General features: G+C 38.0%; 2 protein-coding genes across 3 annotated transcripts; both read right to left on the bottom strand.

Annotated features, from left to right (window-relative positions):
• Positions 1-51: 51 nt before the first annotated feature.
• On the bottom strand, positions 52-9,616 carry dhfr (dihydrofolate reductase). The gene is made up of 6 exons (XM_044111650.1): positions 8,665-9,616; positions 8,495-8,544; positions 8,228-8,333; positions 1,556-1,679; positions 1,253-1,368; positions 52-561 (listed from the first exon to the last, which is right to left on the bottom strand). The coding sequence occupies exons 1-6, from the start codon at positions 8,820-8,822 to the stop codon at positions 486-488; spliced, it is 630 nt and encodes a 209-aa protein (XP_043967585.1). The 5' UTR covers positions 8,823-9,616; the 3' UTR covers positions 52-485.
• A 541-nt stretch (positions 9,617-10,157) lies between these two features.
• gtf2h2 (general transcription factor IIH, polypeptide 2) lies at positions 10,158-27,960 on the bottom strand. Of its 2 annotated transcripts, none has more exons than XM_044111649.1 (15): positions 27,853-27,960; positions 27,044-27,104; positions 26,878-26,955; positions 26,480-26,516; positions 25,803-25,889; positions 25,674-25,724; positions 21,636-21,690; positions 17,539-17,644; positions 17,372-17,462; positions 16,802-16,997; positions 12,484-12,547; positions 12,267-12,370; positions 12,040-12,142; positions 11,922-11,961; positions 10,158-11,463 (listed from the first exon to the last, which is right to left on the bottom strand). In XM_044111649.1, the coding sequence occupies exons 2-15, from the start codon at positions 27,097-27,099 to the stop codon at positions 11,353-11,355; spliced, it is 1,179 nt and encodes a 392-aa protein (XP_043967584.1). In that variant the 5' UTR covers positions 27,100-27,104; positions 27,853-27,960; the 3' UTR covers positions 10,158-11,352. The 2 variants fall into 2 exon arrangements, with proteins under 2 accessions (XP_043967584.1, XP_043967583.1); XM_044111648.1 differs by lacking the exon at positions 27,853-27,960 and adding an exon at positions 27,669-27,757.
• Between the last annotated feature and the right edge of the window lie 20 nt (positions 27,961-27,980).

Raw genomic sequence — 27,980 nt, 5'->3', positions numbered from 1 at the left:
GACTTTTCCAGGAGCACCACAACCGACATGAAAAGACTCAAAGCAATAAGGAATGATTCAAAAGATTTGCATTTTATTTAAAATTAAACATTTCTAACTTTGATATGTTTCAGCTTGGTCAATTAGTTTGTCTAAGTTATATAAGTGAGAGAAGCTCATATATGCATTTGTTTTTAATAGAGAAGCTTCAGTACAATAATAATTACACTTATTTATCTCGGTCAATCAACATACAACAACACTGAGCAGGAAAATGGAAGCTTTGATGAAATGCTCCCATCTCCTCCCACATTCCCAAGAGATGCTGATCAGATTGATCATAACAATGATCGTACACTCTTTGTTTAACCTACAGGAGCCAGGACAGACTCTCTGCTACCAACTGTCACCACATTTATAGTGAAATAAAACAGTAAAACAAAATTATGCATCAACATTTACAGTGCATTGTCTCATAATCTTATTTCTTCATACAACGTCATTTGTTAAATATTTTCATACACTTCAAATCTGTATTGGATTCCATTCTCCTCCTGAAGTTCTTTTGGGACTCCTGGGAACCTGAAGAAGAAAATAAATATCATGTAATGCACAAGAGTAGAGAAAACCCTTCAATATCAGTTTTCCCCAACTGTATTATACAGCCAAAGCCTCCATGTATGGCCCAGTGGGGTTGCACCATATTAAATAATAATTTTTATTTAAGGATAATAATCCTTAAATAATAATTTAAGGATTAATAGGTATGCTCTTTTGTGAGTGAATTTATATTCGCTCACTTTACCCCAGTAAAGCCAGAATTAATAATAAATAATTATTGTGGTATTGTGGTATTCTGATTTGGTAATGTAATTAAATTAGTTGTGTTACCACCCCCACCACTACAGGCAAAAGATGTAACTAAGGAGCAGACTTAGAAGTACACCGAAAGCTACAGAATTTGTTAAAAACTGTGAGCTGCGCTGAAGTAAATAAAAGAAAGAAGTACAAATACATGCTGAGAGTAGAAATCCTTCCAGAAGGTGAGAATATATCACAGATTTTAAAAGAAAATAAAAACGGGAGACCGCAGATATTACAGGAAATAGCGCCCCCTTCACTTCTGGAGTGCAATGGTCCCATTTCCAAATAAGGTATGAGACTGACTGGGTCCATCCCCGCCCCTTTCTGCAGCGACGTGCTCCCCAAGTGGAATTGATTTTTTTTGTAACGATTTCTAAATGCGTTTTAACAGAGATTATGATGCCCTTACTCTGGCAGCAGTTGATATTTTTCTGGGACGATTTCAGGAAGGAAAGTGTCACAGTCAAACTGCTGCAGGACTTGTGTGACAAACAGCCTCCTGGCTCCCGGGCTTTCCATCAACTCCTTTCCAGCCCAAAACAAAACAAAAAGTGAGAGAGTTGTAGGTAGTTGCAGTTACTTTGCTTCATAAAAACAAATTAACTGAAGCAGTAAGCAGAAGGGCAATTAAAGTAAGCAAAAATGTATAGTTTACTCAGGTCAAATGTTCTACCTCGGGGCGGGATTTAAGACAAAACAAAACAAAAATTACCTTGTATAGAGAGCTTCCTCCTATAACCCAGACCTGGTCAGCTTCTTCTGCCAGTTCTGTGTCAACTAATGTTAGAGCTGAGCTGAAGTCTGATGCCAGGTAGTGTGCTCCTGCAGGTGGCACCCTAGAGCAAATTAGATCAGATAAGGTTTGCTTTAACATTGCAGGTCAATTGGCATCAAGGTAGATTGAATCAATCCAATATATACCCACATACATATATACACACGTACATACCCGCATGCATACACACACACATATTCTTTTTATCCTAATTATTTAGACATTTCTATGGAACTACGGCCCTTTACATTTTTCGTCTGTTCCTGTTTCAGCTCTTTAGGTTCAGGTTGCTGGTTGTAATTAAATGTAATTCAATCACAAAAATGGTATGGCACATTTCAGCAGCAAGACATTTCAAAGTGCTTTACATCATAACACAAAAAAACAAAGTCATGCAACACAGACTCAACAATCAAAACATTACATTAAGTCAAGTGCCATTGTTAAATTCGTAATTGATTACGTTTCAAATACAACTCTAAACAAGTGGGTTTTTAGTTGAGATTTAAAGGAAGTCAGTGTTTCAGCTGTTTTACAGTTTTCTGGAAGTTTGTTCCAGATTTGTGGTGCATAGATGCTGAATGCTGCTTCTCCTCGTTTGGTTCTGGTTCTGGGGATGCAGAGCAGAACCAGAACCAGAAGACTTGAAATGTCTAAAAGGTTGATACAACAGCAGCAGATCTTTAATGTATTGTGGTGCTAAACCGTTAAGTGATTTATAAACTAACAGTATGTTATAGTTTATTCTCTGAGCTACAGGGAAGGACTTTAAAACTGGGGTGATGTGCTCTATCTTCCTGGTTTTAGTCAGAATGCGAGGTTTGTTTGTTTGTTTAACAAAGTCACTGCACTAACTGTCTAATAGGTGTCAAAATTGTGTTTTACAGCCACAATACATGAGTCTACAATAGTGACACCAATTTCCTCGGTATCATAAACAGAGCCAGCCAGATGTATTAGCAAGCTAACTTGCTGATGCTGCTTAGGGTGATTCCTAATCTGCTTTTCTGGTCTACAAGTCTTGTTAGAAACCATTGCAGCATTTTATCCAGGCAACCCCATTTCTGAACATGCTGCAGGGATCCAGAAAACAGCACCAGGTTAGTTTTAATCATTTATCTTACCAGTTCCATATTTTTTATTAATGAAAGCGCAACAGAATTACTTATGAAGTAATTACAGTTTAGCAAATAAACTGTATTTATTTCCTAAAATTTATGTTTAATTACATTTAAACATATACTTTATATGTTTAAATTTGGTAAAATAACACTATAGTAAGTACATTTCTATAGTCATACTAGTTGCAAGTTACATCTTACATTTAATATGTGATCGTTGCATAGATTATAATTTACTATGCTAGTGGTTCCTAGTTTCTAAAATTAGAATATGACGTAGATCTTTAAATTACAGTATCAGGCTCCTCTCTTTTGGAACCAGCTCCCAGTTTTAGTCCGTGAGACAGACACTCTGTTTACTTTTATGACAGCCAAAGTGAAAAATAAATATACTAAGTATATAAAATTTTAGTATACTCAAGCATACTTTAAGTCAGACTAATCATGAGTATATTTCAAGTTCACTTAAGATTAGTTAACATGAAGTGTGTTATTTTAGAACTAATTTTGTGCTTAGTATTTTAATAGTAATTAAATTTTGGAAAAGCACAATTCAAAGTGTACCAAGTGTACTTTCACATACTTTTTTGCAATAATTTACGTTACACTTGGTATACTTTAAGTATTTTGCTTTTTTTTAAATATAAATGTGCTTGATTAATATATTTTGAGTGTACTATTTTTGTGAATGAATTACATGTAAAACTTTTTAGAATGTATTTTCCGTATTGTACAGTCAAAGATGAAATCAGATAAGACTCCAGCTGTGAGAGAAATCTCTCAGGACAAGCCAAAGAAAAACTGCCCTTTCTGCGATACAGAACCAGTGCAGCAACTTCAAAATCCTGTCAGTAGAGCAGAGGAAAGAGTAGATTAAAGCAAACAGTTGATGCTGGCACTGCAGTCGGGAACATCAGGACGCCAGGTGCAATCTCAAAGCCAAGTGCAAACAATGTGAGAGGAAGCATCTGGATATCTTGCATGAGGTTAATACCAGCTAAATGAGCATAGCACCTGTCAAACCTCAAGCACTTCAGCCGAGCACATGCCTAGCAAGTTCTGTTTCAGAGACACTGTACATTGATCGGCCAGCTAGAAGCAACCAAGTGTTACTCAAGCTGTGCAGTGTCATCCTCCAGAACGGTCCAAAGGTACTGGAGACCTACGCAATACTGGATGATACATGATGCTTCTCTTAGCCTGGGTCTTCAAGGGAAGCCTGAAGATCTTGCACTTTGTACCATCCGGCAAGAAGTCTGCACCATTAACGGTGCCACTGTCTCCTTCTCAGTTGCTCCTGCTTCACAGCCTAACAAGTAAGTCATACCAGGTCAACAAAGCTTTCACGGCCAAACAGCTAAACTTAGCCTGCCATACCTACCTAGTTGAAGCTCTTCAGGAAAAATATTGACATCTCAGAGACGTTCCACTGTCATCCATTAAAGGTGCCCAGCCATTCCTGCTGATGGGATCAGATTACCCACATGTAGTTACACCAGTGGAACCAGTACGTCTCGGTCCACCAGTTCGTACCAGGCTAGGATGGACTTTAGAAGGCCCCACAAGTCTGTTATGCCATCAACTATCTCCACAACAGTGTCTCTTCACTACCTGCAATCCATCGGAAGCAGAGCTTCTAAATCATCTGGAAAAGTTGTGACACTGCCATACAGGAGCAAACGGTTGATTACCAGGTCAAGAGAAGATTTGGAGGCAGTGTGCATACTGGAAGATAAGACCACCAGAGTAATGGTCGATAGTGTGAACAGGTATGCGGCGTCATTGTTATGGAAATGAGACTTCCCATCCCTTCATGCACCTAAAGAAGCTGTCTTACCATAGCTGCGTGGGACAGAAAAACAGCTAGTAAACGACACGGAGAAAGCTACCATTTACTCCAGAAAAATCCACAAGCTCATTGATGCTGGTTAGATTGAAGCCATAATCACATCACATTGTTCAGCATAATGGGAAGTACAGAATAGTCTTCAATTGCTCCTTCATCTTTGAAAGCAATACGCGCACTGACGCAGGTTTTGGTCTATGGGCTTGACACATGCCCCGACGCATCGGTGATGCCGGACCCATCACTACCGATTCGTTCTTAATGTCCCTCAGACGTTTCATAGCTCGAAGAGGAAATCCCCATGAGATCCTCTCAGATCAGAGAACTAATTTCAAAGGAGGAGATAAAGAACTTCAAGAAGCCTTTGGAGGGCTGGAACAAGCAGTGAAGGACCAACTTGCTGTTCAACAGATTCACTTCCACTTTAACAACCCAGAATGCTCCGCATTTTGGTGGGTCCTGGGAGCGAGAGGTTAGATCAGTGAAGAACGCTCTCCCGATCGCTCTTGGAGTTCAGTCAGTGCCAGAAGAGGTGTTGAGAACAGTCCTTATTGAAATAGAGGGTATTCTCAACTCCAGGCCCTTGGGCTACGTTTCCTCTGATCTGGCTGATCCAGATACAGTCACGCCCAACTGTTTGTTGATGAGGTGGCCACAACCCTCCCTTCCACAAGTGGTCTATCCCAAGTCTGAACTTTAAGTCGAAAATGGTGCCGACATTCTCAGGTTTTAACAGATCACTTCTGGAAGCATTACATCCACCACTTTCATCCGACATTACAAGCCAGACAGAAATGGCAAACAGAAAAGGATGTTGAACCAGCAGACACCAAGAGCCCTCTGGCAAGTAGGAACAGTGACAAGCGTCATACCTGGAGCAGACGGACAAGTGAGAACAGCCGTAGTTCAAGTTAAAGGCAGGACCTTCACTCTGCCAGTTGTTTGCCTCAAAACTGCCAGCTGTACCTCAGGATGATCAAGACAGGTAGTGGTCAAATTTGCGGATCAAATTTGGGGGCGGCTGTACAAAAGAGTGTGAATTATCTGTTTTAAGCCCTCTAGTTTAGTTTTTCTTTATCAAGGTGTTTTAGATGTATTTTATTTCAGCCACTGGGTGGCTTCTCGTTCATATTTGCCACCTCTTGCAAATATCTTTATAGATCTACGTCAGATCCATAAAGATCTGATCTTTATTTGTGAACGTATTTACAGGCAAGTTCTAATAATTTGTATTTGTTTGTCTTTATAGAAAACCACACACACACACACACGCACACGCACACACACACATGCCTTTATATGTATGGAGGAACCTCAAGAGCTAATTAAAATCAAGTAAAACTCAATTCTGGACTCAGATGTTCTCTTATTTCACTAACTCACCTAAACATATACATCAGCTGTCCTAACCCGACACCCTGGAGTGATAGTTTATCCATAACCAAACCAGCCTCAGTCTTCATTACAAGTATATTGGCATTACATATTTTATATATTAGTAGTGTGTACAGTATGCTACAATTAAACTATTGGTCTATCATAATTGCTAATGAAGTACACTTCTCAGTTACTTGTCAATATTTTTTATTATTCTGCTTTGCTACTTTGTACATTACATGCTTCATACACACTGTAGTACTGCAAACATATTAGGCTACCAGAACACAGAAGGATCAACTACAACACACTCCATAACTGAAAAAAACTTACATTGTGTATTTAATATATTCACATTTTTCAAGAGTACATTGCCAATATACTATCACAGAATTGTACAAACTGTCAATTCGTTTAAAACTTTGTTTTTTTTAAAAACGTCATAGAAAGAAGAAAAGCCATGAACCCAAGAAGAACTTGTGACTTATGATAATTACTATACAATCATCCAGCTTCTTGTTATAACGGCATGGAGGCTCTATTTGTTGCGACTCAATATACTTTTCTTCATTAACTCAACCTGGTTTTTAAGCTCATTATTCGAAAGATACTTTGATATTGTGAGGCTGTTGGAACTCGTTCATCATTGTTTTTATCTTCAACATATTTTTGCAGTTTAAGCAAATTAAGATGAAAGAGGAAGCAAGTGAACAAGAATTAGAAAACCTAAAGTCTTTCCTGTCTCAGAAGAGGCTCTGGCTCCACCAGATCACCAACCAGTTCTGAGGATGAACCTCCACATCGTCTTCATGGTGTAAGGCTTTTTGGGGGGGGTTTACTGAGCAACTGGTACATTTTAACATCTGTTGTTGTATCTGTTGTTTTATTGTGCTAATTTTCATAAGCATGTTGTCTGTAAACTTTGAATACATTGACAATTTGTACAATTCTGTGATACTATATTGTCAACGTCCTCTTGGAAAATGCGGGTAACACTTTATTTGACGGGGTGTGAATCAGACTGACATGATACTGTCATAAACATGACACCTGTTAGGAACATACCAACAGGTGTCATGAAGTGTCATTCAGTAAATAATAACACTTTCAATAAGAAGTAGCTTTAAAGGTTGGATGACAGGTGTTATGTCAGTCTTATGCACACCCCATCAAATAAACTGTTACCACAATGATAATATATTGAAAGCACAATGTAATTTGTTTTAGTTGGAAAGTGTGTTGTAGTTGATCCTTCTGTGTTCTGGTAGCCTGATATGTTTGCAGTACTACAGTGTGTATGATGCATGTAATGTACAAAGTAGCAAAGCAGAATAATAAATAATATTAAGTAACTAAAAATTGTACATCACTAGCAATTATGATAAACCAATAGTGTAATTGTAGAATACTGTAATCACACTACTAATATATAAAATATGTAATGCCAATATATATTTTAAATGTAATTCAATCACAAAAATAGTACACTGAAAATATACTAATCAAGCATGTTTATATTACATAAAAAGCAAAAATGCTTAAAGTATACTAAGTTGTTCCACAAACATATGTGAAAGTACATTTAGTACACTTTAAATTGTACTTTAATAGAATTTATATACTATTAAAGTACACTAAGTACAACATTTGTTGTTCCAAAATGTCACACTTTAATAAGTGAACTTGAAGTATACTCATGATTAGTCTGACTTAAAGTATGCTAAGTATGTTAAAATTCAACATACTTAGTATATTTATTTTTCATCAGGGATGTGTCCGACTGAATAAAACTTACGTTTTAAAAAAATAAAAATAAAAATTGTATTCAAACATTGTCCCTAATGGGGTCAGGAGGGTTGCTGGTTCCTCTCCAGCTATGTTCTGGGCAAGAGGGGCGTCACCCTGGACAGGTCACCAGTCTGTCGCAGGGCAACACAGAGACACACAACCATTCACACACACACTCACACCTAGGGAGAATTTAGAGAGACCAATCAACCTGACAGTCATGTTTTTGGACTGTGGGAGGAACCCGGAGAAAACCCACCATGCACAGGGAGAACATGCAAACTCCATGCAGAAAGACCCCGGGCCGGGAATCGAACCCAGGACCTTCTTGCTGCAAGGCAACAGCTCTACCAACTGTGACACTGTGCATTCAAAACAGCCGAATTTAATATAAACTACATATAGAAAACTGAAACAAATTCTGACAAGGAGTTCCTGAACGGTGGGTAACGTGCACTCTGTGTGTGTGCGTCCTACTTGTACTCCCTGCTGAGGACGATGTTGATCCTGTCTTTCAGTGGCCTGTTCTTCTCTGGGATTGAGAACCAGGTCTTCCTGCCCATGATCACCACATTCTTCCTGCCTACAAGAGCAGTTTCAGTCGCTTACTAATCCAACTAATTAACAATTTCTCTGTGCCCATCACACAGAGAAATTGGTTACTTAAGAAGCAACAATCAAATCAGCAGCTCCTCCGTAACGCATGTTTTTGGAGGCTCTGTCATCTAAGAAGGATGAAGTTACCTGCTACTGACGGTGTGGCTGTCATCTTTCGGAAATGAGAGAATTCGTTGCTGAAAATTTGAAAATGCAAATTACTTTATTGATCCCAAAGGGAAATTGAATGAATCAACAAAGGGGTTCGGCACTTTGACAGCTTCATTCCTTCCAGAGCAAATGCCATGATAACTGACCTGAGACGAATAGGATGCCAGGGCAGCTTCCCATCCTTCCCAATGCCCAGGTTGGGGCACACCGCCACAATTCCGTTCAGAACCCGCGACATAGAGGACGTAGTCGGTCTCTTCTCAAAACTGCTGACAGCCAGTGTTTCCCGCCAACATAACAACATAAGCGGAAATTACGATCTAGTTTTCTGGATAACTATTTCCGCATTTTATCTACTGCCCCCCTGTGTACATAGATGGTATTGATTGAATTTAAACAACTATTCTGTACCCTTAAATCAAGATCTAAAAAAGGACATTTTCTAGTTTTCCAAAGATATTGACAAAATTATATTTTACAAGGTTTAGGCAAAGTGAGGATAGAAAGTGGTTCGGAAGTCACTTCTACAAGTGCCACATGTGGCAGTATGAAACTCGAGCAAAAAAGTGGAAGAGAAAGAAACCAATTGAAAACATGAGAAAGGAGAGAAGCTGCTCTCTACCAACTCATAATCACAAGTATCATGGACTGTTTGCCTGAGCTGAACACTAATCAAGGCACCAATTCACAAGAAATATTGTCTCAAGGCACAAGTGGTTTAAAAAGTTTGTATCCAAGAAAATCCAGCAGATTGCATCATGACTTGCAGAATTAATTCCTCCTGTTGTGACAACTGCTTGCATTGTGTTGTTAACTTTACAGCAATCCCTCATACAGAGTATGAATGTAGCAACAGTGGGGAGGAAAAACTCCCTTTTAACAGGAAGAAACCTCTAGCAGTACCAGAACCTGACTCAATACAAGTGGCCATCTGTCATGACCAACTTAATTGGTGGCAGCATTATCCCGGCTGATGTCCTCCTCCAGAAAGGAATCACAGTCAAACAGAAAGCCACACAAAATGTTGCTTCTATGGAGAGGAGCTATAAAAGGAGAGAAGATGTAGATTGACATTATGGTCTTTGGGGGAAAGGTGTGGTTTTGGGAACAATTTGTTTTCACAAAACCACACCTTTCCCCAAAAAAACATAATGTCAATACAGACTGGCTGATAGTTAACAATGGAATTTAAAGCTAATGACATCCACCAACAGCAGGGGTGTTCAAGTCCAGTCCTCAAAAGCTACTCTCTAGCAACTTTTAGATTCATCCTCACTGCAGCAGACCGGGATCAAATGAATGAATTCCCTCACCAGCAGTCACTCAGCTCTGAACAGGCCTGGTAACAAGTCACTCGTTTGATTTAGGTGTGTTGGAGCAGGATGCATCTCAAAGATGCAGGATGGTAGCTCTTGAGGACTGGACTTGAGTACCTCTGATCTACATGTAAATTTAAAATTTAAAAATCAAAAATAAAGAATGTCACAAAGTTAATTTTTTTTTTGTCAATCATGTCAGAAAAATTATTATGCAAATTTATTACACAGAGTGAAATACAAGCCTTTATGTTTTTGGAAGTGTCTCACAAAATTTTAATATTACAAGATGACTAATAAAAAAAGGATATTCTTCACAGAAATTCAAAATTCAAAAATACTTTATTGACCCCGAAAGGTAATTAAATGTTGTAAATCATATTAATTTAAATTCTTCAAAGAGTTGATGTAGGTAGAAAAGAAGTAATGAGAGTAGATAATTCTTCAGTCTTCCATTCTGGCTTAAGTGGCGGAGTGGTTTAGATTTCACCTGATTTTATCATTTCTACATTAAACCCTAGAAATGACAGTTTTCTAATATTTCATAGTAAACAGCAAGATAAACGAGTAGGGAAGCATGATATAGTGGTACTAACATCGGTGTCGACTGATTGGTAAATTTTTAGCATATTGGTATCAGTCCAATAAATAAAACTGGGCCAATATTAACTAATATTTATTTTTTTGCTGCCGTTTGTTTTTAGAGGGGGAGGAGGGGTGTTAGTCATGTGGTCTTTGTTTGGTCATGTGAGTGTTATGCAACAAGATTGTGGGAAGTTTAAGTGAAGCAGAGAAGCAGTGGAGAAGTCAATGTTGTGGAGAAATAGTAAAATAATATCGGTACAGGTAAAACATGCAGTACAACTTTGGAAACTCAACCAGGAAACATATGAATACGTCAAAGCACTTAAGTGCAAAGAACTGTTTCATTGAACTTGTCCAAACTATATACTTCACATCTGGGTTCAGATGATGTAAAAACCCACATCAGGCACTTTGTGCTTCAAACCACAGTTTTTCTTAATTACAAACACAACAGTTTTATCCTTAATGTTTAATGGAAGGGAAGGATGAATGAAAAACACAATCTTTTACTATTCAAAACAAAACATTCCAAGCATTGTTAGTTAGATGATCTTCATGCAACCCGAAAAACAAAATTGTGAGTTGTGAGAGCCAATTCTTCAGACAGAGGGATCACTGAAAGGATCCCTTTCAGTGATCCTTTCACTTCTGAGGAATCAGAAGTGATGGGTTGATACAGGGCAGGAAGACGGATTCTTTGGGCCCAGTGACGGTTTCTGATATGGGCAAAATGGGCAACTGCCCAAGCTGTTATCTTGTGGGGTGGCATGAGCGCCCCAGCCCCTCTCATTGTGTATGTTCTCCCCTCTTCCCTCCCCTCAAAGCTCTCAACCGGAGGATCTGATTGTCAATAGTGACTAATACAAAACACCCAATCCACCCCACTCCCCTTTGTAGAGTGTTTTGCCCAGAGCGCCAAACTGGCTTTGGGCCTCATGTAGCAGTCCGATTGTGAATGCAGCAGGGACAGCAGTGCAGTGATTCATGGATGAAGAGATCACACTCCCCACAGAACACACTGCAACACAAAGGACAGGCGAAGACCTGGAAGCCAGCAGAGACAGGGAGAAACATTCCAGATGTTGAGGAATGATTGGTCCAACAATGATTGGTCAGTAGCTAAAATACCTGACCTGGAATTTGAGAGCAAATCAATCCCCAGTTGTAGTTAAATTAGTTCATTCAGAGTTCCCTAGAAACATCATTTGTGTAACTTTTAAGCTCAACTGGCATCTAAAGGCTTTAGTACAATGGTTGAATGTAATGGAGAAAAAGCTAATTCTAAAGATTACAAATTCCAAAGAAATGCCAGTGTCTTTAGGTACTCAACATTTAACACTTTTACAAACACATAACTGCTTTAGTGTTGATAAACATATGCTACAACTTTTTACACAAACCAAACATTCTCATTTATGTAATTATTTCCAGGAAGAAATAGAGCCGTTGATCTTCTTCCTTGAAGATTTAATGAGAAACAAATTTTCTGGAATTCTACTTACATTTTTATCTTTCAGCTGCCCTTGACAGGCCTGACAGAACCTGAAAGAAATGACATTTAAGGTCACACAGAAGCGAATTACATGGCAATAATGACACAGACGAATGAATAAGTGTTACCTATTCAGGTGATAATTGTCAGCAGGATGCTCAATAAAAGCTTGGAGGGGAAACAGATGATGAAAGGATCTGGCCAGATGTGGAGCAGACACCAGCGTCAAACCTGAGAGGAAAACACCCACATACTCACAGCTAAAGCTATGTTAAATTAAAAATATTAACAGAGAGAAATGAGCATCAGTTTCATAAAACATTCCATACACATTGAATGCCTACATCACACATACCACAGACTTTACACTCCACAGGAAGCTCTGTGTATTTTGCTTGGCACTGCGGACAGAAGTAACCTCCTAGAGTCAGAGCCGGGCCGCCACTGTAGTCCAGATGACTAGGAACGAATACACACACACACACACACACACACGCACACGCACACACACACACAACTCATTGTGGGAACCAGCTGTTAAAATGGTGGAGTTTTATTTTTTCTGTACTTACGACATGCTGAATGATGGTTTGACATCTTGATCACTCAGAGAGGCTACACTGTGCTGAGGAAAACCTAAGCAAACATGGGTTCCTGTTAGTATCAACAGTGCAAAGAAAGCACAGACAAAGGAGCTCACGGTAGCTAGGCTGCCTGGATACAAAGACAGCTTTTTAATGCCATTTTAATAATTAGAACCAGGTGCATTTCAAGGGCCCTGGGAATTTGATTTTGAAATGAAATGCAGAATTTACTTTAATGCGAAAAACGGACTCAACAGTCCAGGTAAGACGCCTCTGCCATTGTTTCTGGCTTGTCATGATTTTCTGGAATGGATTTAGCTCGACTATCCTTTCAAGTCTGCAGTTCTCCCTGTTGTTTATGCATCTTTTTCTACAATACCTCTTCCTTCCACTCAATTTTATGTTAATATGCTTGGATATAAAACGCTCTGAACAGCTATATTCTTCAGCAATTATGTTTTGTGGCATCCCCTCCTTGTGAAGGGTGTCAGTGACTCTGTTCTGGACGTCTGTCCAGTCAGCAGTATTCCCCATGATGTTGACCCACTGACCTTGAGTGAGAGAAACCTCTGCAGGTGTCTTGAGTTCATTAGCTGATTACGGTGCAACATCATGACATTCCACTAATGACCTTTACACAGTAACATTATTTTAATAATTAAAAGCACATGTATTTAATGCCTGACTGTTCATAACACTAGTCAATGTTCACCTTGACAACAGACTGGACTGAAGATGCAGCAGTGAAGCATCTATAAGAAGGAGCAGAGCGAATTAGACTTCTTGAGGGAGCTCAGATCCTTCAAGGCTTGCTCAGACATTTATAGTTTTTGTGTTCATGTTAGCGACGGGATTTGACACACAGGAATAGGCCTGTCACGATAGCAAATTTTGCTGAACGATTAATTGCCTCAAAAAACTATTGCGATAGACGATAATATTGTTTGAAGACCTTTTTACACAGATTTAATGGAAATGACGTAATAATGCATGCGATTTCCTGCCAAAGATAGATACACTTTATTTTCAAAAGAACACCCAATACTGGAACTTATAAACAAAATAATCAAAACAACCAAAAATAAAAATAAAATTGATTCTCAGTCTCCATTAACAAAAATGTACTTGAATAAAAACGAAATAACATAAAGCCAAAGTGTAAATAAATACTGCATTCAACCAAAAGAGTGCAGATTATAAAGTCTTTTTACCATATTGCCATTCAGTAATCATTAGATTTAAATAGAGAAAATGGAACATCGACTACCTGATGCAATAAAACTTTGATCGTTCTAAGATTGTGGTTTGTGATCATCCTGTAGTGTGTGGTGTGTTACTGTAGATTGTTGTGGCCCCTCTGATCTAAATCAGGGGTTTTCCCCGCTGGGATTGTTAACGCAGCCTGTTGAATGTGACAGGTAACCAATCAGAAAGCGCAGATTCTCCTCCTGCTTTCTGAGGGGAAATTACAGAGGGGAATCCCAAACAGCTGACACGGCGCAACCTGAAGTCCAGCGGACATTGGAAACAACATTAATGTTTATAAAACATTTTGTACAAAGAATATAGAAATGACGAGAGGAGGAGTTGGAGCGAAATCGCTACGTTGATGAACCCGGTAACTTTTCAGCTGTTCTTCGTTAACGTGACATAAATAGGTTCTAATGGTTTTCATTCAGACAGGACGTTACGCTGACACTAGAGCCACATGCATTGCAGGTAGATTGTAGTAAAACATTGATTAATGCCTGGTTTTAAAATTAATTAGCTGGACTTGCAGCCATTATGTTGTGCCCACTGTCGGCACATCGAACCCGATCGAACGGTTATACCTAGGATTTCTGTCGGCTAATGTGTGGTCTCAGATTTTGAAAATGGGCCGACAATCGACCGACAGCACTAAGATGGTGTTGTGTGCGCTGGGCATTACACTAAAGAAATGAGGAAGGGAGGATCAGTGGAGAGCACCAGAGTTGAGCCTTTTTTCATTTAGCGTCATCAACAGAAAGAGAAAAAGAAAGAGAAAATAATTAAAATGACGTAGATAGTTTTAATTTATCGTACGATTAATCAATTTTTCGTTTATCGCGACAGGCTTACACAGGAACTTATATACCAGCTATGTACCGTCATGATGAGATCCGCCACCCATTTGTTGCCTCCAGAATGATATGAAATAAATTTTCCGGTTTGTCTGTAAGACTACATTTAAGGTAATCACTAATGTGCAGCCACCCACCGTGTTCAGTCCATCCGCTCACCTGTATAAATACACCTGCAGCTCTCTTCTCCGCTCAGAACCGGCCACCAGGCAGCAGCTCTACGAGGAGAAAAGCTGCCGTACTCCAAGCATCACGCCAGTCATTTTAAGAATGCTTATTACTCCCCCGAAAAAACGACAAAGACCCGGACATAATCATCAATCAATAAAATCGTCCTAGCTCAAACTTAAAAACTGGACGTTATGCTGCTAACACTTAGCATTCATCAACAAACTCAGGCGGAAGTGAGAGCGCTGCGCATCGCAAATAATAACCTGGACAGAACAGGTGTATTAAATAATAAAAAATAACGTAAAGCTTTGAGGCAGATAAATTTTCCTTGAGGAATTTTAATAATCGAGGTACTTGAATCACTCGGGGAATCATTTCAGCCCTAAAAGCGTTTCTGTTGTTTCCGGACTATAAGCCACTACTTTTTTCCTACGATTTGAACTAGGCGGCTTTTCTGTGGATTTTTCTTCAACCACCAGGGGGCTCTTTAGCAGGAAGTGAATCATTGGAAGCATGCTAGCACTAGGCACAATGGAGAAATTTCTTTAAACTCATATGATGCAGCTTTTAAGTTGAGGACTATCAATCCGGCAGTACAGGAAGGAAATAGAGCTGCTGCACGTAAACTGGGCGGGAACAAAACCATGGTTTGGCGTTGCAGACGGAGGGCTGCGCCTTAATAAATCTAGTAGATTTATTAGAACGCTGCCCTCTGCTGCAGAAAACCCAGAACGGCAGAGATACCAGCGGCTTAAAACCCGGTGTGGCTTATATAGGTACGTTTCCAGTTGGTTTTTTTTAAATTGTAGGTGCGCTTTATAGTCCGGAAAATATGGTAGTAGCATTAAATTAAATCTCCCATTTGGGGGCGTGCTCCGGTGGCGTAGAGGGTGGCGCGCCCCACGTTTGGAGGCCTTCAGTCCTCGACGCGGCCGTCACAGGTTTGATTTCCAGACCCGACGACATTTGCCGCATGTCTTCCCCCCTCTCCTTCCCCCTTTCCTGTCAGCCTACTGTTGTATCTAGGGACACTAGAGCCCACAAAAAGACCCCCTGGTGGGGAAAAAAAAAATAAAAAAATCTCCCATTTGTTGTGCATGTCTGTGCTAATTTAACACATCATGCAGGGCCGAGCCAAGGCTGTATTAGGCCTTGAGCAGAAATTGTCTTGGGGCCTCTCTAGCTGTTAAGAACATCAGGACCACTAACAGCATTTCAACATGGATTTACTACATTCTGGGAGAGGGGAGTAGTTGAATTAACCTACCTAAAAAGCAATAAGTGATAATTGTGGCTGTGGTAACAAAACAATCTAACTATGAATATTGTTCTTTGACCCTTTACAAAGTAAACTTGCCAGCTGCTTAAAATCTTACATTTAATGTTGCCTAACTGGTCATAACACTAGTCAGTGTTTGTTAAACAATTTGAAATCTTTTAATTTATGTATGCTGAAACCATTAAATCAAATTTAGCAGCATTGGTATTCTCATCAAACAAATGTTACATTTGTATATCTGTGGTCTGTGTTAAAATATTAGTGTTTATGGGGCCCCTGAAGGCCTGGGGGGTCTTACTGAGCTGCTGACTTCATTTGGATTAAAAAGAAGTGCAAATAAGTGACATTCATTTTAATTGTATTTTTTTTGATTTGTTGTTCTTAAGATTCTACAGTTGTGGGTTTAAATAATGTGTCATTGGCAATGTCTTCCCATAGCATATAGTTAGCTAACCAGTAATATTTTTTCATTTATTGTCAACTTAACAGCTTTTAACACAAAACCCCAGTGGACCGCCGGTGGACCATCTTTGCGCCCCAAACACTGGGCAAGTTTTCTGGGGGAAACCCTGATTCCCCATCCAGTGCCAGAATACCTTCGATCTGTGACATAACCTGAAGTAAACAGCAACATTACAAGAAACCAAATATCTCTTTTAGGAGAGGAAACTTAACTTTTATCATGTCGGCAGCAAAATATGTTGCAATTCTAGTTAATTTAGAGAATATGAATGTCAAACATTCTAGTACTGACCCATTCGTATTAAAGAGCTTTCCGATGAGAAGCTTGCTGGCGGAGGTGTGACATGAAGCATGAGCAGCTCTTTGAAGTGACTCTCATCTAGGATAACATGGTAGGATCCACCTGTGTCTCTGGTCAGAACCGTGCACACTCGGACTTCCGCTGAGAGGCCAATTACTGACACTCGCACCTTAAGAGACTTCAGGGTCTGAAAGCAAAGGAAAACATGCAATTTACATGCAAACAAAATATGCTTTTAAGGTGGTTTTATTTCCATCTATATTTTACAAATATTTCGATTTTATTTCCATCTATATTTTATTTTCATCTATATTTTATAAATATAGATGAAAAATATCTGAAATATCCGTATTTCAGATATTTTGATGATCAACTGATATTTTTTTGCTGGCCAGTAAACTATACCAGACTCGACTATACTGATTCAGAAGGTAAGTCCATCAATGTAGGATTGCCTCAGGGTGTTGCGCCTAGAGTCTAGACCATAGACAGTTATCTGGACAGATAACTCTTCTAATTACCAGCCTTGGATTAGACGTCAGGGATTAAACATGTCTTCACCTTGATTAGCTCATAGATGTTAGCTGGGTCACATGTGGTCAGGCTGCTGAGGATGATGAGGATTTCTCTGCTGGTGTGTCCAGGCATGTGCCTTTAGAGAGAGAGAATCTAAGTGTTGCTGTTTTACTCAAAAAGCCTCTGTGGAACAGCATCTGTGGTGAACCCACTTGAGGGTCTGTATAGCCAGGCTAAGAGAGTTGTACAGAGAAGGCTCTCCGACACATGAGCTGTCAACTGCTTTCTTCAGAGCAGCAATGTGCTTCTTTGGATTTCCTGTTGGAGAAACAAAATAAAGGATGGGCAGGTTTAACTGGCACAGCATAGGCTGAGCGCCCTCGGAGGGAGCAGGAGAAACCCACACAACCAACTCATTTATTCTCTCTGGTGACGCACAATATTAGGAAAACATGGTAACTGTTGGAAGGACAATGTGGTGTGTAATAAACACATAGTTAGCTGAACAATATGAATGTATTTCTGCCTTGGATTCATTGGACACTCGTCCCTCCACTGGCTCCCTGTAGCTCAAAGAATAGACTTTAAAATACTGTTGTTAGTTTATAAATCACTGAATGGTTTAGCACCACAATACATTAAAGATTTGCTGCTGTTGTATCAACCTTCCAGAACTCTCAGGTCTTCTGGTTCTGGTTCTGCTCTGCATCCCCAGAACCAGAACCAAACAAGGAGAAACAGCATTCAGCATCTATGCAAGACAAATCTGGAACAAACTTCCAGAAAACTGTAAAACAGCTGAAACACTGACATCCTTTAAATCTCAACTAAAAACCCACTTGTTTAGAGTTGTATTTGAAACATAATCAATTACAAATTTATTGACGGAATCTGACTTGATGTTGTGTTTTTATTGTTGATTCTATGTTGCATTGTGTTTTTGTGTTTGATTTGATGTAAAGCACTTTGAAATGCCTTGCTGCTGAAATGTGCTATACAAATAAAATTTGATTTGATTTGATTTGAATGGAAACTTGGATCTGAGACAAGAAGCAGTGTATCTAGCTACTGTGAACAACTGGACATCACTGTTTCTATCTTAGTAACAGTTTCATTGAAAAAGTTTCACCTGGCTACATCTGCTGCTTCAGAAGAGAAACTGCCAATCTGTAATTTATTAACATATTTACCAGAACATGCTATTGGCTCCTGAAACACTTTGTTTCATTAGAAAATCAGGTCACATCAAACAAATGACTAGCTGAGAGACTGAATCCATTGTACGTCTATAATAAGCTGATATTTGTTGCAATCCGTGCTGTTCCTGTGACCAGCCTTCATTGTCTCCTAGGAATATTTGACTTAGAGTTACAAGCTGCTCTCTATACACTGTGGGGACTGTATATTGTCAGGGATAAATTAAAAACTTTCTAAAAAAAACAAAACACATGGATCACATAAAAGGTGTGATCCATCTGAACCACAGATATTTAGAGTCGAGTTATTTATTTCGATTACTATAGTAGGCCTGTCACAATAAAAAAAATTCTGGACAATAAATTGTCCTAGGAGTTATTAAAATAAAGGTTGTTTTGAGATCATTTTCAAGTATATTAGGAGCCATGTTGATAAAATCAACAAAACTGTTAGATCAAATATAAACTGTTTCAAAATTGTTAGAAACTGTTTAACTCTTCACTGTGCAGAGATGTTTTTTAACTCAATGATCCTTTCACATTTTTCCTAAGGAGTTATTATCTAGTCTCCGACTATTCAAACTTCACTCAGACCATTATCAAGTCTCTATAATCGGGCTTTGAAAGTTTTATATCAAAAGCCAACCAGATTCCATCATTGTCACATTTTGGCTAAATCTGCCATTTTGGGTTTTTCTAATTTTATAAATTATAATCTTTTAAAATGGATTTTTAAGTGTTTAAATGAATATGCACCTAAATCATTAAGTGATTGCATAAAGAGACTGCAGGACAACAGCAGATCTACTAGAGCAGCTTCAAATGGAAATTGTAAGGTCCCCTTTCGAAGAACCACTTTTGCTCAAGGTGTTCTGTCTGTGAGAGGATCTTCAGTTTGGAACTCACTTCCTGTTGATTTAAAGTCTGTAACCAGTTTTAGTATGTTTGAGAAGCAAACAAAACTCTGGTTATGTCAAAAACAGAACTGTAGCCACTTTTGATGTTTTGATGTTTTATGTTTTACTGTCTGTTTGATTATTACTTTTAGACTTTTTTTTTTTTTTTTAAAAGCCCTTCTAGGGACAAGTGCTGCGAATTAGCTTTTGCTATTGCACTGTGACATAAACATGGGACTGCTGTTTTCTTTCAGTTTGTTTATGTCGCTGTATGTCTGTCCCAATCAAATAAACTAAAAAAAAAATAAAAAAAATAAATAATGGCTAATGGCATAATAATGCAAGATCTTTGAAATCTTTCGATTCAATAAACTGTCAAATCTAATGAACATTTAACACTGGAGCTGGAAAACATTTGAATTATATTCTAAATAAGCGAACAGCAACAGCTACAACAAATGAGTTAATAATGGCGTCTATGAAAACAAAATTGTCCTTCAAAAAAAGGGCTAGTTGATGTCAATGAACCAGACTGAAGACTTTTGTAATCCAATTTTTGGTAGAAAGAAAAAGAAAAAGCTCGTCTCTGTTCAGTAAATTAGGAACCATCAGAAGCTTTCCAATCTGAGCACCCAGGCTGGTAATCAGAAGAGTTTTCTGTGCAGAAAACTGTTGACTCTGGTACAGTACACTGGCCAGTGAAAAAATATCAGTTGATTGTAAAAAAAGACTAATAGCATGCTTCAATTCGGGATATGTGCAGACGAGGCTGAAGTCATTAAAGAAAATCAGTGTGTAAGCCTGGGGGACTACATGATGTCTGATGCCATGGTTCTAGAATGGTTCTCTGTTTAAATCCCTTTTGTAACGATGATTCATTCATTTCCAGAGAGCAGGAAATGGATGCAAGTCAACAGACTGCTGGAACACATAGCAGCAGGCCGCTATGTGTCACAATAAAATTTTTTTTATTGTGACAGGCCTACTATAGTAATCGAAATAAATAACTCGACTAAATATCTGTGGTTCAGATGGATCACACCTTTTATGTGATCCATGTGTTTTTTTTTAGAAAGCTTTTAATTTATCCCTGACAATATACAGTCCCCACAGTGTATAGAGAGCAGCTTGTAACTCTAAGTCAAATATTCCTAGGAGACAATGAAGGCTGGTCACAGGAACAGCTCGGATCTGAGATAAGCCCCTCTGCACATGAGCAGAGCAATGCTTCCTGTTTTATCATTCAGTACAAAAGACAGCTTTAACTAAGACTTTAAAGGTTGATTGTTCATGTTCCATCCTCTAAAAAAGCTGGATTACTGAAATGTATTTAGAATAGGCTGTGACAAAAAATATATGTGAATGAAAAATATACTAAAAAGTTTTTTTAGGATCTTCATCAGGTGTGAGCATACATGACAATTAAAGTGGTCAAATATATTACTGACAGGCAACTTTGGAAAGCATAACTCTTAAATCCTCCTAACATAGCATTCTAAATTTTGCACAAATTTTCACCCACAGTGATTGAAATTTGATATATATATTGAGCTCTTTTTTGGTTATTTATTAGGACCCCATTAGTTTCCATCCAAGTGGTTATTAATCTTCCTTGGGTCCAATTGATAAAATACAAAAATATTTATACAAAATGTAGGACAATGTTGTGCATGTAATGCAGAAGTATCCATTTGTATGCACATTATGTTTAACAGGTTCCATATGTGAACATTGGATTTTTTAAAAGAGATTCCGAGTGTGCCATTTAAATGTCTAATGTTCTTAGGAAATTATTTACATTTCTTAATTGCTATGTTGAAAAAAAATTTGTAACAAATTGTCTTAGCACAGTTTAGGATTAAAGTTGTCTCCCTAGAGTATCTGGTAAAATGATTAAATATTAGAATAAGAAAAACTTTTCATAAAATGATTTATGTTTTCCTGCTAGTATGACTTTCTTTATAAATATGAGTAAATCATGCTCCAAAGTAACAGTTAATAGAGGCCACTAAAGTGTGGTGCATTTCAGTAACACTTGTACAGAATGGACATTATAACACTACCTGAGCAGCCTTTATCTGGACTATCTGTAGCCTTGACTAACCTTGCTGGTAGCAGACAACATAACTGAGCCTGGTTTACATAAAATAGGTTAGGGTTAGGGTTAGGGCTGACAAATACATGTTCAGCAGATAGCTAATGAACTTTGATCCTCACCTGCAAGTTCTGTAAGCTTCTCAGCCCTTTTGTTTTTGGTGGTGATAATGCCAACCTGGAATTAAACACAATCCATTTAATTAGCTTAGCTACATAATCAGAGGAGCTTTAGAACACCCCGATTTACTTGAAACAATGGCTGTCCTCCTTAAACATGTATTACTCACAACATCACTACTGTTGAAACGGAGTGAAATAAAAAGAATTAGACAATCAACTGTAAATTTATATTGCTGCTTAATATTCTACCAATGTTAACACTGAGCAGTTTTAGAATCACAGAGCAATTGTTTGATTTTTCTTAAAGTAATATTTGAAACACTCCTTTTTATTAGAAGCCTGTTAAATGTTACTGAAACTGAAAGAATGTAATCTACACATAAATTGAAGTATTTTTAATATTTACACTTAACTCCTATGAGTTGGAACAGTAAGGCTGCAGAGTGAAAACATTTACTTCTGACAACACAACATAACCGAGTAAAGACATAAACATTTCATTTACAGGTATGTGGATCTGATCCACAGTTCAGAGGACAGCAATAATGTTCTGAAGACAAAAGAGACGTCAAAACAACACAGTTACATCATCAACAACCACCAGAGGGCAGCAGCGATTGTATTATCATCAACAAACTCTCTGGAAGATCCTTCATCATGCAGCAGCAGCTAAACCAGGAACGGGCAGTCCTGGTCCTCGAGAGTCAGTGTCCTGCAACTCTTAGAGTCTCCCTGGTCCAACAACTGAATCCAGGGAACACGGCAAGGCTTGACAGCTGTCAGTTTGGTTTTGTTATTTTGGCGGTTGGCATAAACTGGAGTGTGACTGGATTGGGATGACCACAAAGGTAGATGGGAGTGGTGATGATGATGATATGGATTTTGACAAATGGACTACGGTAGGTAGAGGAAGGGGTAGAGTGAAGGAAAACGTTTCGAAAGATGATAGAGAGATTGGTAATCTAAATAGTAAGAGAAGTTTAGAAGAATATAGTTCAGATGAAGAAAACAGAGTGGTTAGGAGGAAAATGATAAATGAGGAGTTTAAGGTAATACTTAAATTCAGGAAGGAAGATATGAACATAAACCTTAGTCCGATAGCAGTGTCTAGAGAAATAAAAAAGAAACTAGGGGAGGTTGAGTTTGTAAAAATCTTGCGAGATGGTAATATGTTGATAAAATGTAAGTCTGAAGAACAAAAGAATAAAAGCATGCAGATTGATAACATTTGTAAAAAGGTTGTGAGTGAAAACATAATTGTTGGAGAAAACAGAGTATCACGTGGTGTAATCACTGGTATTCCACTTGAGGAAGATTTAGAAAAACCTAAAAGAAATATACATGGTGGTGAAGTGCGGAGATTGAAAAGATTGTTAAAATCTGTGGATGGGGAGAAAATAGAAAGTTTTTTTGATACTTCTGGAGTTTCAAGGTGATGTTCTTCCTGATAAAGTGAAAATTGGTTTCTTGAGTTTTTCTGTTAGACCTTATATTCCTCCTCCCTTGCGCTGTTACAAATGTCAAAGGTATGGTCACATTGCATCAGTGTGTAAAGGGAAGCAAAGATGTGCTAGATGTGGTGGAGATCATCGATATGATGAATGTGGAGCAGATGTACAGTTGAAATGTTGTAACTGCGGTGGTCAGCATAATGTAGCATATGGAGGGTGTGAAGCAAGAAAAAAGGCAGCAGAAATTCAACAGCTGAAAGTAGTTAAAAGCATTACTTATGCAGAGGCAGCAAAAAGTGTTCAAGAAAAAAGAACAGTTCAGAAAAACCAGTAAGTGTCTTCTAGTCCAAATCTTGGGCCAAGACAAAGAACAATGTCAGGAATGGAAATTACAATGGATAAATTAATTTTATTCATGGCTTATGTTATCAATTGTATTGATCAAGTGAAACAGAAAACTGAAAAAAATCAAGATTATAGTGAAAGGTGCAGAAAAATTTCTAGCTGTGAAGGATTTATGTTGGGAATTGATAAATAAAAGGCTTGAAATAGATGGGAAGCAAGATGGAGGAAGAATTTAATGCTTATTTTACAATGGAATGCAAGAAGTTTGTTAGCAAATGGTCAAGAATTTAAAGGATATTTAAACTATTTGAAAAATAAACCAGATATCATTTGTATTCAAGAAACATGGCTTAAACCAGAGTTAGAATTTGTCATAAGAGGATATAATAGTATTAGAAGAGATAGGGAACAAGAAAGTGGAGGAGGATGTGTAATATTTATTAAACAAGGAATACAGTATAGATTTTTAGGAAAAGGAGCTTCACTAGAATGGTTATCTGTGGAAATTTGGATTAATAAAGAAAGTATTAATATATTAAATTTTTATAATCCGTGTAAAAAATTGGATTTAGATGAAATGGAGGAAATGTTTAAAAATATAGGAAGAAAGTTCATTTGTTGTGGAGATTTTAATGCTTATAGTACTTTGTGGGGTAATAGGAATGATGCAAATGGAGAAGTGGTGGAAGAAATAATGGATAGAAAACATCTGGTTTGTCTTAATAATGGAGAAGGGATGAAAATTAATATTAGAAATGGATCAGAATCAGCGTTAGATTTAACTTTAGTTTCAAAGAATTTGGCCGGGATTAGTAAGTGGAAAATATTAAGAGAATCATCTATAGGTAGTGATCACTACCCTATAGTTATTGAAATTGGTAAAGAAATAGGAAAAATTGTTAATGAGACCTTAGAAAGATGGATATTTGGAAATGTTGATTGGGAAAAATATTAAATAATAAATGATGAAGAGATGCAAAAAGTTAATATAGATTTGGATGTTGATGGTAAATTCTTCTATTTGTGATGCTATTTTAGGAGCCGCTCGGGAAACAATCCAAAGGAAAATATAAGAAGAAAATTGTACCATGGTGGACGAAGGACTGTGATGGCGCAATTAAATCTCGAAATAAAGCTTTTAGATTGTTAAAGAGAAATCAGAATTTTATTGAATATAAAAGGTCACAAGCTCTGGTTAAAAGAACGATGAAAAATGCAAAAAAGGTTTATTGGAGTAATTTTTGTGGTTCTGTAGGTAGGGAAACAAAGATTTTAAAAGTCTGGGGAATGATAAAGAGAATGAATGGAATTAGAAGTGAATATGGATATCCAGTTCTGAAAGATGGAAATGTTATTGCTGTGATTGAGGAGGAGAAAGCAAATATGTTAGTTAAAAAATTTGTTAAAGTTCATAGTTGTAATAATTTAAGCGCAGAAGAAAACCGCAGAAGAACTTGTACAATTAATGAAAATGTAAATTTATTAGAAGAAAATGTAAGAAATAATGATTTATTGAATAGTCCTTTTTCTTTATTTGAATTAAACAATGCCTTAAAAATCAAAAAATTCATCTCCAGGAAAAGATAATATTTCTTATATTATGATTAATAAGCTTAGCAATTCATCTAAGAAGGTTTTATTGGAAGATGGCGGTAATGCACATCTAAAGGTTGATTGCCAACCACCATAAAAAAGAAGAAGAAGAAGAAGAAGAAGAACTGAATCCAACAGCTGAATCACCTCCCAAGTACAGTCAGGTTCTCCAGAGTCCTGCTAATGACCTCATTATTTGACTCAGGTGTGTTGAAGTAGAGATACATCTAAAAGTTGCAGGAGACCAAACCTCGAGGACCAGGAGTGCCCACCCCTCAGCTAAACAACACAAAACACACTGCCAATAAAACAGGAGAATTCATCGAGTGGAAGAGGCGGATGCTGTTGGACAGGTAAAGTGTTTCTCCAGAAGCCCTAAAAAGTTGCTAAGTATTAGTAGTGAAATGTTATTCACTCTAATAATAGTGAATATAATTAGATTATTAGATGTTTCAACTAACATCAAAGGTGTTAGTTGAAACACTTTAATATTCCGTTCCAGATTATTTTTCTACAGTTTTCTGCGTGTAGCTGGAAGACAAAAACTAATGTAGTTTATTTCAGAAAATTCCAGATGCCCTACAACCACCACACTGAGCATGTTGTCTGTCTCCTCTGTTCTTTAAGCACAAATCTAGTGGTGTCATACCTGGCTGATGGGATTCTGGTCAAAGTATTCATCAATGAATCCCTCCATCAACTGAAGATGAAGAAAGGAAATATGGCTTAGAGACAATCACCATGTGCAGTAACTGGTGCCAGGTGTGTTCTGTCTCACCTTCAGGGTAGAGGTGAGACGGTTGGGTTTTAAGTCCTGGTCCTCCATACTGCGTGAACAGTCAATAACAACATATAGGTGGCGCATCTAGAGCACAAGACAATGATAATCTCCTCTGGGTTTCAAAAGGATTTTTATGAAAACACAACACTGTTTCTGATAATCTCATCAAACTGGTCTCACTCAGGGCAACGCTGGAGTCTGGTTGCTGACTTCATTCAAGAAGAGAGACGCACAATATATTAGCACTAACAGGGGTGTTGGTGGCTACTTTTCTAATAACTAGACTGATGTTAACAAGTGAGATTTATTTTTATCTTCTTACATTTGATAGGTGGAGGAGATTGATCATGTAGTATTTGTTTGGTCCTGTGGCTGTGACAGTGATGTAAAACAGGATTGTGGGGGGTATAACTGAAGAAGAAGCTGTTGCAAAGTCAATGGTGTAGTCTGTTTTTTTTTTTCGAGGTGTCGAAAGGGTAGGGAAATGTATATAATATCAGTAAAAATCAGTTATTGGTCATGACAGCAATACTAATATTGGAGTTAATATCAGCCCAAATTTTTATATCTGTGTATCCCTAATTTAAAAAAAAGAAAAGAAAATTGTTGACAATAAGCTTGGCTGGTTTGCTTTGGTTCTTATCATTAAGAGTAATTCCATTGGCTGAACTCACCATCCCCAGCCTCACTTGTGCATGGCTTTGTGTCACCCTATGAGGTAAGCAGAGCAGGGATGTAAAATCCAGGCAGAAAAAGCACAGGCAACTAAAGACTGAAATAAATCATATTCAATAAATTACAACATATGCCTTTTGAAAATAACTTTTAATCAGGTATTGAACATATTTTTCATTAAATCCAGGTTTCTGTTTTTAATTTTCTTTTACTAAACTGATGTAAAATTCTAATTGTATCATATGTTCGTCAGCTGTAAGTGGAAAATAACAATTAAACAAAATTAAGGCTTTCCATCCATCTGTGTAATTAATCACTAATCATTCATCACTTAATGATAACTGTTTCTATAATAAATGAGCTTTTCCAATAGCATTGAAATTGGTGTCTAACGCACCTTTTTCTTTTGGACTGGTACAGGATCTCCTCCACTGTGGCTTTAAGGGAGCCAGACTCATCTTCCTTAAGCACCTCCCTGTAGAAATTCAGGACGATCCCATGTAGTTGCATCAGATACAAGCACATGTCCCAACCTGAGAATATTCTCACATTACACATCTTACCATGTCCTTTCATAACCTCCTTCCCAGCGCTTGGCTCTCTCTGGCTCTTCATCCATCGTGTCTGCCAGTCAAACACAATGAAACAATGATCAAGTCCAAACTATTTAACTGGAACTGCCAAATATAAACTCGACTGTGAACTGATGAAGAGTGTGTACAGGTATCACACCTCAAGAAAAATAAAGCTTGAAGAAAAGCAAAAGTATATTTCTCAAATAGCTGTTGATTGGGTCGTCATTGTACCTCTAATTGTTTAAATGCTTCCTCGAACAATAACCTAGGTCATGACCATCCAACATTTCATTTCTTAGGTCAAAAGCTGGAAATTTTAGGAACCTCTGCTGAAAATTCATTTGTTAGCAACAGGGGTTGCTGATTAACCAGATTTGTGGTCAAATTGTGGATTATTTGTGTGTTTTTTCAGTATTTTGTCATTCAATTATATGCTTGAAAGATTCACCACCCGTACGAAGCTAAAAATTAATCTCCATGACTAAATCTTGCACAGTTACATGACAGACTGAAAAACTACTAATTAATGTGGATAAAGCTTCGTCATCCATCCATCACTACTCTGAGTCCGAAACACACTGAGCTGAGACGAAGCCGTATTAGCGACAATCACCAGAATGAGGGCCCAAACGGTACGCCATCACAACAAAACCCTCCTCAGGCGGTCCGCCCGACTACGCTCACAAAGCTATTGCTACGACCAACCGGAGAGCTCCAGTTGTCTTTAAATACTCCATGGGTGTCTCAATGAGTGCTATGCTAAATTAGAGGATTATCTTTATGCTCCTTTTACTTACCAGAAATTTCTGTGTTCTTGTCTTGAAACCAGAGATTTAACCAGCAGTCCAACTGCCAGTTAGTGCACCAGAAAATTCTTTCCGGAAGGAAACACGCTGCAGCGACGATCCGTGACAGCCCATTAATA

Source organism: Gambusia affinis, linkage group LG03 (genome assembly GCF_019740435.1).
Source record: "Gambusia affinis linkage group LG03, SWU_Gaff_1.0, whole genome shotgun sequence".
NCBI lineage: Eukaryota > Metazoa > Chordata > Actinopteri > Cyprinodontiformes > Poeciliidae > Gambusia > Gambusia affinis.
This window is presented reverse-complemented; position numbering and strand designations above follow the sequence as displayed.